Genomic DNA, 17,746 nt, shown 5'->3' with positions numbered 1-17,746 from the left:
CTGTCCCTATAAAATCGGGACATCTGGTCACCCTAGGGCCACAGGAAGTGCACACGGCAGCAGAACCACATCCGTTCCACTGCAGAAAGGGGGCTGCGGTCGGAGCAGGCGCTCTGGACTCTGTGCCAGTTCCACACATGCCTCTGAAGGGGATGGGCCTGTGAGAATGTGGAACTGTCTGCCACAAACCCTCCAGTCAGGGCAGTGCAGTAGTTTCAGGGGCTGGAGGAGGAGCTGCCCTGCAGCCTGAGGGGAGGATTCCAGCCCCTTCAAGACTCTGCAGCCATTTTCTCTGTGGGTGGGACCGAATGAATCTTTCCCTAGGTGCAAATTCCTTAGAGAAGGGAAGTGTGGAGAGTGCTTGGCCTTTCCCTATGCCTCAGCACATGCTCCTGCTTCCCTCTGAGGATCAGCCACAGAGTATGCCAGGTACATGCCGGGGGGACTCTTGGACAATGCCAAGGGGTGATAGGTGGGTGTTGAAACTCTGCATGGCCAAATGCCATTCAGCTGACAGCTGTCTGTATTCCAGTGTCCCCTTGTGGCATTGACGCCCCCTGCACTGTGAATCATTGTGAGCTGCTGCACCAAAGATTTGCTTCCCAAAGGGAGGGCAGAGCAATCCGGCTTGGTGGGTGGGGGCTCCCCATTTGCATGCCCTCTGCAGTTAGTGTCACCCTGCTCCCTGGGTAGCGATACTGTCTCACTGCCCCTGTCAGGGCTACTCAGCTGGATACATTGGCTTTCCTGTCCTTATCTCCGGCAGACTTTGGGATTTTCCGCCGAGTGGTGATGGTGCTGTACACGGACTGTTTCCAGCAGTGCAGCCGGCCAATGTACATGGTAGGTGGTTTCCCGGGCCCCAGCCCGTCCTTGGCAGTTACTCAGTTGCCGGCTAGGGAGAGGTTAAAACTGTGCAGAGCGTGTGCAGGCAGCACATGTGGCTCTTCAAATGAGTGGACAAAGAAATTTTTTTTGAAAACCCTCTCCAACAAAAAAAAGCTTCTGTCCTTGGTCTGGAATTCCACACACTTTGTCTTAGGCCGGAGGAGGCTTTTGGGGGGAGTTTGAGGTGAACTGGTCAAGGAAGGGGGATATTTTTCTTGGTGGATTTTTTTAAAATCTATCATTCGGAAGATGTTAGCATAGGGAGGCCAGCACTGCATTCCGAACAGTCGCTGTCCTACAGCCCTACCCTGGGAAAGCCTGTTGTTGCTTTAGCTGTAGAACAGGGGTAGGCAACCTATGGCACGTGTGCCGAAGGCGGCACGCGAGCTGATTTTCAGTGGCACTCACACTGCCCGGGTCCTGGCCACCGGTCCGGGGAGCTCTGCATTTTAATTTAATTTTAAATGAAGCTTCTTAAACATTTTAAAAACCTTATTTACTTTACATACAACAATAGTTTAGTTATATATTATAGACTTTTATAGAAAGAGACCTTCTAAAAACGTTAAAATGTATTACTGGCACGCGAAACCTTAAATCAGAGTGAATAAATGAAAGGAAACTTCTGAAAGGCTGCCGACCCCTGCTGTAGAGCTACAGCCGCTGTTATTCCTGCCTCACCCTGGGGCAGACGGCGTTTTGTAGACGAAAACAAGATGTGGTTGTTACCTAAGTCCCTTAAACTCACTTCTTGTGAGAGGCCGTTCAGCACTGACTACAGCCTGGCGCCTCGTGTACCTTATGGGCCGAGCCATTCCTGTCTGTCCCAGGTGACTGAATTTTTGAGCAGTTAGGCTCCACACACCCCATCTGTTACTTTTTTTAAAGATGCTTCTTTTACTTCTCCTGGGACACAACAGACTGTGAATTTCCCAAGCAGTCTACGACCACGTGGATCTTAAGAAAACTCTGTTAATTAGGAATAGAAATTCAGACCTACAACACCAAAACAAATTGAATGTGATGAAAGCAGGTTTGGCTCAAAGGGACATCTTCCACTTAAAAAGTCTGCAAAGTTTTTCACCTGTTATAGTTGCTACAGTTAGTTACAAGAACTACCCAAGCTCACTGTAACTGAAAATGTTGGGGGGGGGAGGAGTTCTCTTATGTGTTTGACAGCGCTTTGTGCTTAATCGTTTTCCCTGTTTCCCTTGTGTAGTCAGTTCCTTTCTTTGTGTGAGAGAATTTTTTTTTTTAAAGAATTAGGAAAAATACTATTTGTAAAACCACAAAAACTGACCAGGAGATTCAGGGGCTGGTGCATTACCGGAAACATCTTGGAACTCTTTTTTAGATTTCCACTTAGCAATATCCCTTTAAAATCCATAAACATTGGAGAGATTTGTTTTCCTAGCACAAATGTTCACCAAAAAAAGGATTTGACAGTCACGCATTCATGGATTTGTGAGAGGCAAATTTTAAATCCAGAAGAGTGAGTGTCTTGAACTGCCGTGACAAACTTCTCTGCCTGCACTCTTCGCCACATTTTGTATAGCATTGGTGAAGACTGAACATTCATCATCAGTGATTATTGTGCCTTCTCCCCAGGACAGAATGGTGCTGCTCATTGTTGGAAACCTGGTCAACTGGTCCTTGTAAGTAGTAGTGGGGTGTGCGTGTTTCCGCATTGATTTTTGTAGGTGGCTGGAATGGGGGTAGAAATGTAGTGGTCTCTGTGTGGGACTCTTTCAGATCCTTCTGCTGGATTTCAGCAACCCTAAAGTGAAGGTGAGTTCCAGGCTTTACAGAGCTGAAACCAGGGGCATGACCCTGTTAGAGCTGAGAAGCTAAAATGGGTCAGGCCTGCTCAATATGTACTTGGGAGACCTCCAGCAAAACAGAGGTGTTGCAGACTGCAGTGTTGGTGGTTTTGTAGGTGGCACTTGTCCGTCCCCTCTGGGTATGGCACGCTGTGCATGGAGTAGCCTACCCAAGCTAGCCTGAATCCAGTGAGTGTGGCTAAGAACAGCAGTGGAGACGATGCAGCGCAGGTTTCAGCGTAGGTAATACAAGGCCCAGGGTACGTACTCGGCTCCCTAGACCTCACTGTGTGGTCGTCACTGCTGTTGTCACCATGCTAACTGTATTTAAGCTTGCTAGCCCCTGAAATGCTTGTGCTGTGTAGACGCACCCTGAGTCAGGACTCATCCAGCACCCTGACATGCTGTTAGATCATGTTGCTAGAGGGGCCAGTTCTTGGATGAGATGTAAAATCAAATCCTAGCCTCTTGTTAAAGTTCCCTTGATGCCTTTTCACAAGCAAATTCCTTGTTAAAACCTAGTTTGGGTGATTTCATTGTACCGCCTCAAATCCACCCTGCAGAATTCTTCATTTTCTGTCCTGCCTTAATTTCCTCCAACAGCCAGGATCACCAAAACGCATTGTGCACTGGCCACTCCCCAGGGGTGAAAGTAAGTTAGGCCACTTACTGGTACGGGCGGGGGGGGCCTCGGGCGGAAGGGGCGGGGCTGGGGTCAGCATCCCCCAACCAGCCCTTTCAGGCCACCTGGCCCGCGCCACCCGGGGCTCCCGTATTGATTTAAAGGGCCCAGGGCTCCGGCCGCCGCTGCTGGCCTGCTGACAGGGGAGGCAAAAGGGGCAGGGACATTAAAGCACTGCCGCAGCAACGCTTTAATGTGGGCTGGGTGTGGGCCGGTGCGGGTTCTTACCGGTACGGAGTACCGGCCCGTACCGGCTCACTTTCACCCCTGCCACTCCCCCTGCACCAGGGCTAGGGCAGGAACAGCTGGAGTAGCTTTGGTGTAGCTGCGGATTTCCCTACATGGAGGGTGCTGCCACTGTAAGGCAGCTTTCCAGGAATGTTGTGCCCCTGGAGTGGTTCAGAAGAGACATATGCATGGCCGAAGATCTGGCCCTGTGATCACTGAAATGAAGCCACCTCTGGCTGCTTAATAGTCCACATCCACGGCACAACCACCCAGGAAAGGGAGCGAAGAAGAATCCAAATTCAACTGAAAACCAAGGGAGGAATTTAGGGTGTCAGAATGTAACTTTTCAGCTGTAATGTAGCTCCTAGCTTATGCTCCTAGTCAATGTCCAGTGTAATTTTAACAGATAGTCTGTGTGCCCGATTGTTTGCGTGGATTGGATCTTCCAAACGGCAGCACGCCACAGGAAGATGTGACTGCAAAAGACAAGAAGTTGGCAGGGGCTCTGGGGCAGGTGAAGGCCCTGAAACTACTTGAACGCCTTCATTTAAAACTGACTAGAAATTTCAAGCTGACTGTGAAGTGGGTCCAAGTGGCAGATATCCCCTGCTGCCCAGTAGAGCCAGGGAGGAAGGGGGTCCTGCAAGCCAGTAAGAGGGGCAGCAGGGGGCGCTCTAGTTATTTCCTCTCAGACTCTCACCTGCCCACTCACAGCTTCTGAATACGGAGCAGGAAAGACAAAACAGTGGCAAACAAGATGGGAAACCACAGAAGTGAGGGCAGGAGCGTGATATATGGGTTGGCTGCATGGGGATGGGGGGGAGGGTGGGCTAGGACTCCTGGGTTCTGTTCTTAGCTCTTCCACCAACTCCCTGTGGCAAATCACTTCCCCCCGACCCTGCCTTAGTTTCTCATTTGTAAAATAGGACATAGAGTATTTACCTGCCACCACAGAGGGCTGTGAGGCCAAACCTGTGTCTGTCAAGCAGTGTCCTGTGATAGCAGGAGCAGTGTGTGATTGACGCATTCTGGAGTCTCCCTCCCCAGCATGGGTGAGGGAGTTAGTTAATGTGTCCGTCTCTGTCTCTCCTTTCTCTCAGTGCTGTCTTTGGACTGGTGTATCGGCCAAGGGACTTTGCCTCCTACATGCTGGGGATCTTTATCTGTAACCTACTGCTGTATCTGGCCTTTTATATCATCATGAAGGTAAAGGAGGCAGCTCCCGCTGCCTGTTATGCTCTTGGGGTCTGCCCTTATTTCCTATGCCATCCTGATGGGTGAGCAAAGACCTTTCGTGCAGCAGTTCCTTGTGTGAAGGGGGGCCGGCTGCCCAGTGTCTGCTCCCCTCGCTGCCCCTCTGATTGCAGTGTCAACTCCCGCTGGGGACTTGCTGATTCTGCAGCGCGGGGGGCCTTGGTGTTAGGGGCTGGGGGGGGGGGCGGAGTCTATTGGCAATACATGATCAACTGTTTTTTACAGAAACGTGGGGAAGCCACACATCAGTCCACTTTACACTATGGAGACTCCAGAGCACCTAGGTCGCACTGTTGCTGGGAGCAGGGGTTTCTGGGTAATTTCCACACAGGATGCCCTGCACTGAGGGATGCATTAGGAGGATAGATTGAGCTCTTATAGCTGCAACACTTGTGATTGCCTTGCCAAGGAGCCGTCGCAGGCAGCCCATCTTGGGTGTCTCAAACTGAGCTTGTAAAACTCCTGGGCTGGCATCAGCAAGAGGATGCAGGGCGTTGTATGGTATTGCAAGCCCGCCAGACGCTGCTTGTTATGTCTCTTTGCAGAGTGCAGACTGGGCCTTAGGTTCTCCCGAAAGGACAATAAATGAAGCCAGAGCTTTCAGAAATTTGAAGAGGCAGATGATTTTCTGATCCAAAATTGAGACTAACAGATGCCCTGTGCTACTGACTACACCCTCCTGTTTTCAGGGGTGTGCTGGGTTAGACCTAGCACTGTGCCCTTTGCTGTGATTGTGTGCACAGCTGGATGGTTCCTGGAAAGGACAATATATGTTGCCTCTCTGGGCTGATTTTTGAGGCCTTGTTCCTTTTGATTGTTGCAGCTCCGCAGCTCTGAGAAGCTCCTGCCCATTCCACTGTTCTGCATCGTGGCCACAGCCGTGGTTTGGGCTGCAGCCCTTTACTTCTTCTTCCAAAACCTCAGCAGCTGGGAGGTAAAGGTCACACATTTATCTGTCTGGAGCCCCATCTCTCTGTCTCTCTCTCTCTTCCTCCATCACTTCTGCTCCCTTTTCCTTCCCCTGTCCATACTTCTGAATATCCCTTTTTATCCTGGAAAAAATGCTTTAGGAAAAGGCATCTGGATCATTAATAACAGTAAATGGCAAAGAAAGGGCAAACTCATTCAGTCTATTGGAAGGATGGGGACTATTACAGACGTGAGCCAAAAATAACGGACTCTGGCACAGGAATAGCCAAGGGCATCATGTACCACACTGTTGAGCCTGTGTGTTCCTTCTTACGCTCCCATGAATTGAGAGGGTGGTGTGAAAGTGATCCAGAAAGAGCACTGGCTGTTGGTGGAGAGAAAAAATATAGCTATGCCTTGGTAGGTCTGTAACATGAGATCTTGTTGAAGCTGACAGATCTAGAATTACTCCAGGTGGGTGTTTCTTTTCTCTTGCTTCTGTTTGTATAGAGGGGGAAGGGTTTTGTCTTTCCAGTGTCTTTCTAGATTCTCCTATGCTCTGAATGCTCACCCTGCAGCATTCATGGCCCCTGGACACAGTGTTCATAAAGAATATTGATTTAAGATTTTGGTCTGGAGGAAGCACAGAGCAGCTGATAAAGAAGTTAGCTTCTACGCCATGGTGGTGTAGCCATGTCAGTCCCAGGATATTAGAAAGACAAGATGGGCGAGATAACATCTTGTATTGGACCAACTTCCATTGGTGAGAGAGACGAGCTTTCCAGCTTACACGGAGCTCTTCTTCAGGTCTGGGAAAGGTACTCAGAGTGTCCCAGCTAAATGCAAGAATGAACAGATAGAATGTGCACAAACGACTTCTGCCAAACTAAGGGACCATTCAAGGTGAAGTGGCCCGTTAACAACCCTGTAGCCATAGGACAAAAAGGGGGAATTAGTGGGTTACCAGTTGTTGCAATGACCCATCAATCGAGTGTCTGTATTAAGACTATGGCTGTGTCTACACTATGGACCTTGCAGCAGCACAGCTGTACCACTGTAAGGTCACCCGGGTAGCCGCTCTGTGCCGACGGGAGAGAGCTCTCCTCCTGCCAGCATAACTAAACCACTCCCAACGAGCGGCGGTAGCTGTGTTGGTGGGTGAGTGTTTCCCACAGATATAGCGCTGTCCACACCGGTGCTTTTGTCAGTGTAACTTATGTCCGTCAGGGGAGTGGTTTTTTCACACCTGGCTGACCGAAATTTTGCTGACAAAAGTGCTAGTGGAGACAAAGCCTATGATTTTTAGTGTCTAGCAGAGCTATGAATTTCAGCTCCCATCTTTTGAAAGTGTTGTGCACGCTTCCTTTGCGGATGAGGACTGAGAGGTCAGACACAGAGTGATCGCTCTGTGAAAAGTGTTCACCCACAGGTGACAGGGTGTTTTTGTCTTTTACCAAAACTTTTTCAAAAGACGAGCCTGGGAGCTTAAATTCATTCCTCTGCTAGACACCAAAAATCAGGGACTGAACAGAGACTCTGGATTTATGGCTTATTACAACAATCTGTAACCCACTAACCCCCTCTTTTTGTCCTCTGACTGCAGAGGTGCTAGCAGGCCAGGCTATCTTGAATGGTCCCTTACAATATGTGCTAACTACTTTTGCTAAACAATCTGTTCCATCCTGCATTTAGCTGTGACTCTGAGAGTTCCTTCCCCAGTCATAGAGTTGCCAACTCTCCAGGATTGTCTGGGAGTCTTCAGGAAAGTTTAGTTAAAGATTAGGTCAAGTGATGAAACCTCCAGGAATACGTCCAACCAAAATTGGCAACCCTATTCCCAGCCGGAAGACAGAAGCCGCTGAATTACCGCCGCGGGCAGCTGAACATAGAAGCTGCCGCCGAATTGCCGCCGCCACGGAAACGCGCGTGCCGCCCTAAGGGCACATGGACTGCCCCCGCCGTCCGTGGTGGCAATTCGGTGTGCTGCTTGGGGCAGCAAAAACACACGGACTGCCGCCCCTTGCAGATTGCCGCCCCAAGCACCTGCTTGGAATGCTGGTGCCTGGAGCCGGCCCTGGGTGAAGTGCCAGATAAAACAGCTTTTACTGTATAAAGAAGAGAGACTGAGTGGGAAGGGAAACCGAGGACCAATGTCACTGAGCAGGTCAGTGGCACAGCAGGGTATCTGAAAGCTGTAGTGAACAAATTGAGAGTAGATCTTGGGTGCACATTTTTAACCGTGAGGGTCACTACCATTGGAACAAGTTACCTGGGGTTTCGGTGGGTTCTCCGTCTCTGGAAGATAAGTTGTAACTTGACCAGAATTACTGGGGAAATTCTATGGCCTGTTTCATACCAGGGGTCAGACTAGATGGTCACCATGGTGCCTTCTGCCCTCGGAAGCTATGAATCCGGGAGTAGAACGCATGTCTCCAGACTCCAAGTCCAGTGTTCTAGCCCCTCTCTGTCTCCTCATGCTACCTCCTCACTCTTACTAAACAGATGCCTCTCCCTGGTGCAGCTCTTTGGTCTGACATCCCACATGGTGCCGAAGGGTTTGGCCGGGGGAGTTTTGTGAAGTGTTCGGATGGGCGATGCCAGCAACGTGCCATCCAAGTGTCTGTCCCCTCTCTGTGTGAGAGAGAGGATATGGGAGCCTGCTCCTCCTCAGCCCTCTGCCCTCTCTCCCTAGGAGACCCCGGCGGAATCCCGAGAGAAGAATCGCCCATGCATCCTGCTGGGCTTCTTTGATGACCATGACGTCTGGCACTTCCTCTCAGCAGCCGCCTTGTTCTTCTCCTTCTTGGTGAGCTTCTCTCTCACTCCATCTCCTGCACATTCCCCTTCCACCTCTCTCTCCTGATCTTGTTCTTCATCCCTCAGTCTATTCCCCCACCGCTCCCCATCCCCATCTTTCTTCTGTTTCAGTCTAGCTGGGGCACGTATGTAGCCTTGGCCGTGCTGGCACCTAGTGGTGTTGTGCTACTTCCTGACCCCTGTGCACACAGCCTACTTCTGGGAAGCATCAACCCCATCCTTGACTTGTCTTTCCACCTGCACTGCTCCTGAGAATGCCCCTGCAAGGGGACGCTCCAACGCCGAGTTCAACAGCCCTGTCTCCTGCTCTGATTGGGGTTGGCTCGTTTTCCACCCCGCCCCCCTCCCTCCCCCCATCCATTCTTTTCATGACTTCCTGTCCTGGAGTCCCCTGGAGGATTGTGGCTGATGCAGCCATAAAGGGGCGGGGGGACATTGCCCTTGTTCTCCCCCCTCCCCTCATCTGAGACTCCCTCTTTCTCAGCTGTCTCACTAGCACCCAGGAGGGACCCCAGTGAAGCCCCTAGTATGGAGCTTTAGCCACTCCTGGGCTTCTCTAACTCAAAGCGGTAGGTAAGTTGTATTCGCCAACTGGACTAAACTTTCTGCCCTTCCTGACCTTACTGTGCAATGCCAAGGGCTGCGCTGCCCCTGGGGGTGGGAGAACAAACTGTCCGTGGGCTGGGGGAGGGAGAGAGGCAGCGGAGAGGTGAGGTTGAGCTCTTGTCCCCCTGCTGCCTCTCCCCTGCCCCTCCTGAAGCGCCTCGCACAATCAGGGGGAGCAGTCCGTTTTGTTTCCTACCCAGCTGTGCAGTGCCTAGTGCTGCCCTGGTGGCGTTTGATTTCCTGGTGTGTTGGCTTTTCCTACGACTTTAGTGCTGGTGAAAGGTGCTGGGCTCTGTCCTGGGCAGAGAAGCCCTCTAGTCAGCAGCCGCAGAGCAAGTGCAGGCTGGGCAGAAGCACAAGCTCCCACCACACCGCCTCGCTCTGAGGATCATCTCTGTCAAGGGAAGGGCAGAGTTCAGTCTCCACAGCCCATTTTGGCCCCAGCCTCTCTGCTGAGGCAACTGACGAGGGGCCAGCCAGTGCCCATTCAGATGGTTTTTTTGTGAGGGGGGCACCTGTGTCGCTGCTAGGAAGTGGCCTGAGCTCCCCCATCTCATGCCAAGCAGCTGGCAGTTAAAGCTGTGGCGCACGCAGGAGCCGTGTGATGATCGCTCCCTCTCGTTTTAGGTTCTGTTAACGCTGGATGATGACCTGGATTCCGTGCGGAGAGACAAGATCCCTGTGTTCTGAGCGACGGGAGGCGGGGTGGGGATGGCGTTCTTCATTCTGCTCGGTGGAAGGAGCAGAGCCGGCAGCCAGCATTGTCTGAGGGGAATGAACCTCCTGTTGTACAAACAGCACTGACACCCCAGCCGGGCGGAGAGGAAGGAGCAGCTAGATCCCACACCAGCAAATAGGAGGTTTCTGTAATAAATGAGGCAAGACCTGAAAGGCAGACAGAGCCCTGCCTGTTCCTCCTCCCTGCCGCTCATTGGATCAGATGTGGCCATCCAGCATCCTGGAGTTGAGTGCAAGGCAGATGAGCAGTGCTTTGGCTGGTTCCTCTCCCAGTGGCTGCTTGAAGTCATGCAGGAGTGAGGGAGCTGTGGCCATGTTCATTAAGGGTAGTGTGTTCCTCCAGGGGTGACTTAAACTGTGTTCACCTTCTCCTGCAACCTCCGCCACCCTGAGAAAAGCCACTCAGCAGTCGTGAGCTGCCCCAGGGAGCAGTCTCTTTCTTTCGCTCACTGCCTGGCACCAACCCCCGCAGTGCAATGAAACATGAGACACAGCAAGCCCCTCGGATGGGGAAGAGCATCTGACACTAGTTCTTGACTCCTTTACCTGCCTTTATGTTGTGTTGCACGTTCTCTCCCATGAGTATGGTCGTCCGGGGCGATGCAGGTCCCCGTCACGTTTGTAGCTGTTCCCTGCACCCCACGGGCCACTACCGTCAACACTGCTACTCTCTGCATCTGACCACGTCCACGGGCCCCTGCAGCCTGCACCGGGAAGGTGTTAGCTCTCACCTTGTGCCAGCCTGAGAAGCGCCTGCTGGGGCTACAGGTAGCAAACAAAGACCAGCCTCAAATCTGTAGCCCCAGCCTTAAGCTTGAGCTACTTCATCCTGCAGCTGGAAGAACCTCAGGCCAGTGAAAGGCAATGGGCCGAATGAACTGTTCCACCTGAAAAAGCAACAGCCCTGGGAGATGGTGCTCGACTGCGGTGGGCTCCTACTACCCACGTTCTGGCAGCCCCAGATGCCGATGTGTTCGCTCCTCCTTGGCCTCCCTCCCTGTGCTTTTCGGTGGAGGAAGAGTTCATGGTTGGCTCTTGCCTGGAGATCAGTTCACTGGTAGCTCCCCTCTTGCATCTGAAATGACATCCTGTGACCCTAACACAGCCACTCTGCATTAGAGTGCTCCCTTTGCTGTCCACTCCCTATGCGGGTGTTTAGAAAAGGGAGCTGTGGAATTACAGCCTAGTGCAGTCATGCATCAGGGCATTGTCCTGTTCGTACTGGTGGCTGTTCTGCTATTGACTTCAGTGAGAGCAGGGTCAGGCCTATAGTGAAGAAGCTACTTATGAACCTCAGTCTTTCAGGGCTTCTGAATTTACAACCAATCATTTGCTCGGGACTGAAAGCTAGCAAAGAAGGCTCCCACCACAGGAGAGAAATGTCAGTTTAATAAAATTCTGAACCAAACGCTGTTTCCCCTCAGCCCTGCTGCAGCCACAAAATAGATTTTGGATTTTTGTTAATGGCTTCTGCATTTTTACTGTTGCCTGAATTGCCACATCATTTAAAAACAAGAACAAGGTGTGAAATGTTGCAGGTGTTGTGGCTAAAAGGTGACCCGCGTTGCTAATTTTGAATTTAAAAATAGTATCAATTACTGAGGCCTCCTGCAACGTTTTTTTTAAAAGTTGCTATTGGAGTATTGTTAAATTGTCAAAAAGGGGAGTGTGTGTGAGGCGTGGGGGTGTTTAATTCTGTGGTAACTATTACACAGAGGCCCTGGGCCGCTAGCATTTACTTTGTGGAAAAAGTCTACGGTGAAGCTGTGCTCTGAAAAGTGTCCCTCTCCTAGATGTCATATTGATTGGTTGAAATTTGTTAAGACTACAAATAAATGAGGGTTTTTTCTAATTCCCAGCCCTCTGACTTCAAGCTGGGTTCTTCTTATCTTATGCATTAGAACCAATAAGAAAAGTTGTGCAGACCCAATTCTGCTCTTACCCATACCTGTACAATCACACTGCTGGCAGTGGGTGTAATTAAGAGTAGAAACTTGGTTTCTCAAGTTGGGTACCCAAAATCAGTGACCCCTTTTGAAAAGGTTGGCCTAATGTTTTGGATAAACGGTGGGAAAGAAACTGCAACCTCTCAACTGTTCGACAGTCAGTTTATTTCACTGCTGGCACAGTTGAACTTGTTGGACTGTGAATAATCCACATCTGTTACAAAATCTCCCACCAGCTCTCACCATATGTTCTTTGTTTAGAACAAATGTCACAGTCCAGGATCTGCTGCGCAATGGAACAAAGCTGTGGAGGAGGAGGCGGAGACTAATACGAATTAGGGAGAAAGAGGTTCAGGAAGGTCCCTAATAAGGATTTAATTTTTTTTTTTTGGACAGTAAGATCCCCTATTACCTGTAGTAAGGGTGAGCTTTTACATGTACAAAGTTCATGCAAACAGCATTAGACGTAGCCCTACCTGTGTCCCTCTGGTGCTACCCTAAGCAGTATCTGAACACCCCTCTACTTTGACTTAATAAGGAACTCACCACCAGAGGTTGGTCTAATAAAACCTATTATCTCACCCTCCTTGTCCCTCTAATATCCTGGATGCAACATGGCTACAGCCACACAGCAGCCAACACCTCAGGACACCCCTCTGTGAGAGCTGGGAGGCATGACAGAGCTGGGTGCATGGGGACACGTGGTGGCCCTGCTGTCAATTAGAATAGGCTAGCGACTGCCTTCTCCTAGTCTCGCTACACCCTCCAGGTGAACAGTCAGCTGCTGAGAGCACACCGGCAGAGAGCAGTTCTTTCTGATGGCAGAGAGCAGCTTCCCTTCGAGGCTCACTTGGCTCAGGTCTCACTGATCAGGCTCAGCTAGGCATAAGCCCTACATTGAGTGTAACTTCAAAACAACTGCTAGGCTGAGGAAGATTAGGGCTGTAAGTCCTTTTCCCCACTCCCATCACCCTGCTTCCCCCACTCCAGCTAACGTAGGGCTGTCATCTCAGCCTTGCAGTCACAGCTTGTGCTTAGAGAATGGATAACAAGGGCCTTGCTCTCATGTGTGTATAAATATATATTTAGATTGTGGCTCTGGCACAACCACATGGGGCCAATTGCATTCCCTGCTGGGCACCATGTTACCAGACAGCTAGTGCCAACTTGTAGACGGGGGCGAGTAGATGTCAGAGCAACAGTTGGAGGGATTGATATAGACAGAAACATTAAAAGTGCTACCCATTCAGTTTGGCTAAATGATAAATCAAGGGGAACATGAGCCTACTGTGCAAATGTGAAGAGTATAACCACAAAGGAGGAAGCGGAATTACACAGCAGGGTGTGGGAGAGAGCTAGCTCGAAGGAAGGGCATGAAACTAAGGCAGGCACTGTAGGCTGAATATGAGGAAAAGTTGCTCACCCACCAGAGGTAGCAGGGGGATGACTAGTCTCCTAAGGGAAGGGACAGAAGTGCCAATATTTGTGGTTTTAAATCAAGCTTAGCACGAATATTGTAAATGTCCAATATAGAACCACACAACTGAGTGGCTAGATTCACAAAGGGATTTTTAGGGGCCTAGTTGCTAAGGTACAACATTTAGATACTCAGAACACCTACTCAGCTAATGCCTAAATCTGGAGATGCCTAATGGCCCTAGGCACATACGCTGCTGCTGGCCCCCTGGCACCTAAATGGCTGCTGGTGCACTTGTGCAAAGCCGCTCAAGTCCTGATGAGGCTAAACTGCTCAGTGACTCATGCCTAAGCCTCAGTGGGCTTCACACACTAGCCATGCCCCACCCAACTCACCTGCTGGTCCAAGACTAGTAGGTGTGTTCAGAGCATGCCCACCCCACACAAAGGCCACTATTGGGCTGGCGAATATTACGCTGTAGCCCAGTGGGGCGGTAGGACAGGCTCCTTGGAGACCCACATTCCAGGCCCCTTCTCTGCATCCATGACTAACTCTTGCATACATTGTGGAACAGTTTCAACAGCAGTGTTTGAAAGCCCCATCCCAGAAGCCACTGGTTAGGACACACTCCAGGAGGTTCAAGTCCTTGCTCCAAACTAGACCGAGTATTTGACCCCCAGGTTTTCCACTGCCTGGGGCTAAGGGTGGCACAGCACCACCATCACCTTGGCTTTTTTTTTTTTTTTTTGAAAGAAAGGGCTGATGTGATTTAGGCACCTAACTCCCAGAGAGGCACCTAACTCTCAGCTGACAATCCTGGGTGGAGGGCGGTGCCATAGTCCAGCCCAGAATTAGGCATTTAAATCCCTTTGAGGGGTGGAGTTTAGCTCCTACTCACTTCCTCCTACTAGCTTAAGCAGCGCTCGCTCAGCTTGCTGGCTTTTGTGGCTCTCATTCTTGGGCACCTATATTGGTCCCTGCATTGTTGGGCAAACCTGGGCACCTAACTGTGAAGTCCACTGGATAGCAGGGTGCCTAGATGTCAGGTGTTGTAAATACTCAGCCTAAGTCTCCCTTGTCACGCCCATCCTAGGTAATCTACTCAATAGGTGTTTCCCACCTGTCAACCCTTTTGTCATCCTCCCCTTTTAAACTATCCGCAGTCCTTTATTTTCTCTGTTGAATTTACATGTAGACTTACAATACAAACAGAAAGCAGTTGAGAGAAGCTACTACTAGTGGTTGCAGGGGGCACTTTGTTTCCCCTACTTCTTGCTGGGCCTCTGTTCTTTTGCGTTTATAATCTGTTTGGAGTTTGTGCATTCGTGAAACAGTAAGATGTGAACAGGCATTGTACTTAGGCATTGCATGGTAGACCCTCAGGCAAGGAGTGCTAGGGTGGACTGATGTGAGCCATCTGAGAGGTGCAATAAAGCTCTATAGGATACAGGCTGGACTTAGTACAGTTCGGAAATGAAACGTACATTATCTATATGTAGAAAAAGCAATCAGATCATCCAGGAGAACTCAGAGAAAAGGCTATGCACAACCACCAATGGAACAGGGGGAGACACATGAGAACTACAGCCATCTGAAGCCAGTTACCAGCAAGAGAGAAGAGTTTATTGTAACTAGAAGGGGATGCAATAATCAAAGAAAACAATTATCAAGGCTGAATACTAAGGAAAACTTCCTGAGAGTGAGATATACAAAGGAGAGGAAGGGAACAGTCTCCCAGGGGAAGAGGGAAGCCCCATTGCTTGGGACATTTAAAACTAGACTAAGCAAAGCATAAGCATACACACCATAGGAAACAATCCCGCCCTGACCCTAAGGGTGGGAAATAAACAAGGAGATCCACTGATCTTTTCCATCTCTGATTTGTACGATTTAATGAGGATTTTGTGGGCAGGATTCTACAGTCAGAATGGCAAGCTGTTTGCTGCCAACATTCCAATCCAGCTCAGCTAAATTTAGGAACCAAATATCAATCAAATATATTTTATCTCCAATCAACTGAGGTCCTTTGTGTGCAAGGTGCTTGTAGCAGGCAGATTTTCTCCACAACTTCAGCAGCTGCGTTTGTAGCAGTAGCAAGCGAAAGCTGCTCCATCTCATTGCACACTATTGCTGGAGGGCCTTGAAACCTCAGTCACAAAGGAATGGCTACTGCTACTAACAGAAACCAAACAGAAGTGGAAGAGCAAATGAGAAATGTAGTGCCTCATTCTGGTGCTTTCTCACTGGAGAACAGTTGAGAAAAGCCATGGGTTTGCTACAAGTAAGTCTATGCAGCTGAAGTGGGGTTTTTTACCCACGAAAGCTTATGCCCAAATAAATCTGTTAGTCTTTAAGGTGCCACCGGACTCCTCGTTGTTTTTACAAGTGAGAGTGTCTCTAAAAATCTCCTCTGGAATTTCCTGAGCTTCAAATGTTTAATTTTTTAAAAAAGTATTGTTTAAGGAACAAATTAATTTACAACTTTGTTTTTTCTAGAAACTTGACATACTCTAAACATTGTCCAAAAATAACACAGTACACAAAGAGTAATTTTAAATTTTTTTAATAAAATACTATAATGTTCATATCTATACAAATAATTATTACAACCATTAAACAAAGTGTTACATTTAACAATAAAAATCTCAGAACTTTGAACAAGATCATGGTTGGGATATTTACACCTGAAAGCAACACATTTGTAAAAAGATGTCAAAATAAACAGAACAAGATCTTATTTACAATTGCAAGATGTTCCTGATCATGTTTATTATACATTTCTGCTCTGGAGTTCCTTTTTCCCTTACAAAATAGTAGTGGGAGTTTCCACTGGGACTATAACCAGGTAATGTACAGCTTGTAGCCGATTGTATACAGCAGAAAATTCTGGACTGAGTATAAATAAAAATATTATGTTATGGAAATCAAGAGCATCTTTGATTACTTTCCTGTGGTGAAATCGATATTGGCATTCCTTCTCACTGTGTTTGTGGGGAAATGGGTAGCGTACATTACCATTTTAGTCATCCCCATGTTTGTGGGCTATGCAAGAGAATGGCATGACAAAGTTGGAGTCTATATTAAGATTGGGAAAATGGGACAATGTAGTGAGGGATGGGGAAATACCTAAACTTCTCTTATGCGGAATAGTTGTGTGTACACACGAACATTTAGCCACTAAAGAAGGCCACCCATTTACAGATACAAGTGCATTGCAAATGATAACTGTTTTATTATATTTACTCTATCAATGAAAAATGTGGTTATCTGCAAATAAACAATATGTTGCTTTACAAGTTGCACACTTAAAGTAACTGTCATTACCATGAACAGAAGGTTTTGTGACACCATGGCCTTGTCTGCCACAGGAAATTTTGGTTAAAATTTCCAACCATTGCTACAACAGGCTCAGCTGTCATGGGTGTTAGGAACTGCAGGAGTGCTAGTACAGATAGGGTGTTGGCAGCTGCTGGCCTTCTGTGTGATGTAGACCTGCTCTGAGCAGCATTAGACAACATGGTGCTTAAAACACTAGCGCTCCCGCCCACGTTACGACTGAGAATGCTGGACCAGTGGTAGAAAGAGTTGGAAATATTACCAGAAAAACTGAGTGTAGCCACAACTAATTAACAGGGGCCTTTATACCATTTGACATCAAAACAAACGCTGGAACAATTTGGCATAAATTGATTTTACTTCTACACCCTTTCCTCCCAACCGTCTCAAGTCAAAGGAAGATCGATTTAGGACAAACCAGTTCTCCAAAAGGGGAAACGGGGGATAGAGAAAGGAGAATCACAGCTCTCAGTAAGTGTTCGGCTAAATATAGTTATACAGAAGCAAACTACAGAAAAATAGTCTGTTGGTGATATAGACTCTGGACCTGGGTCAAGAATGGCTCGGAATAAGATTAAAGGACAACAGTAGGTCAGAAATAACAATTTGAGTTCTTTTCTCTGGGTAGTCACTGGGTCTCTGGGATGCTGCCAGGCCGCTGGCTTTCTGAAATAGCATTACAGTCACCTATCATGGTGGCAGCAGAGCACAGCTTTAAAGTGCAGCAGGAAATCTGCAAAATGCAGGCGGTACTGCTCACAGAGAATACCAGTGCATTTTGCAGAGATGTGTACTTGCATCTACACCACAGTTTAGTGATCAGAGCAGAGGAATAGGAGTCGAAAGATTTGTGTTCTAATCCGAGTCTGTTACTGACAGTCTGTGATCTTGGGCAAATCACTTCACTTCTTTGTGTATGAGGTTTCTCTAGCTACTAAAATGGGGATAAATACTTGCTCATTTTTGTAAGACACTTTGAGACCAACTCTTTTGATGAAAACTGTTAGTATTATTATATAGTCTGCTTCAAATTGAACCTGGTCCTACCCTGATTCTTCAAGATTCCTCACAGGATGCATGTTAAAAGGAGACAAACGTTGCACTA

General features: G+C 48.7%; 1 protein-coding gene across 1 annotated transcript in view; it reads left to right on the top strand.

Moving 5' to 3' along the window:
* Positions 1–9,894, top strand: part of SIDT1 (SID1 transmembrane family member 1) — a 93,811-nt gene extending 83,917 nt beyond the window's left edge. Inside the window, exons 21-26 of the mRNA XM_065406433.1 lie at positions 767–843; positions 2,497–2,543; positions 4,719–4,824; positions 5,696–5,806; positions 8,474–8,587; positions 9,832–9,894. Coding sequence (XP_065262505.1) covers positions 767–843; positions 2,497–2,543; positions 4,719–4,824; positions 5,696–5,806; positions 8,474–8,587; positions 9,832–9,894 — 518 coding nt within the window. The remainder of the gene's footprint in view (positions 1–766; positions 844–2,496; positions 2,544–4,718; positions 4,825–5,695; positions 5,807–8,473; positions 8,588–9,831) is intronic.
* Positions 9,895–17,746: the final 7,852 nt, after the last annotated feature.

This window comes from Emys orbicularis, chromosome 1, assembly GCF_028017835.1.
Source record: "Emys orbicularis isolate rEmyOrb1 chromosome 1, rEmyOrb1.hap1, whole genome shotgun sequence".
Lineage (NCBI taxonomy): Eukaryota > Metazoa > Chordata > Testudines > Emydidae > Emys > Emys orbicularis.
The sequence above is the reverse complement of the archived record's forward strand: the minus strand, read 5'-3'. Positions and strand labels throughout refer to the sequence as shown.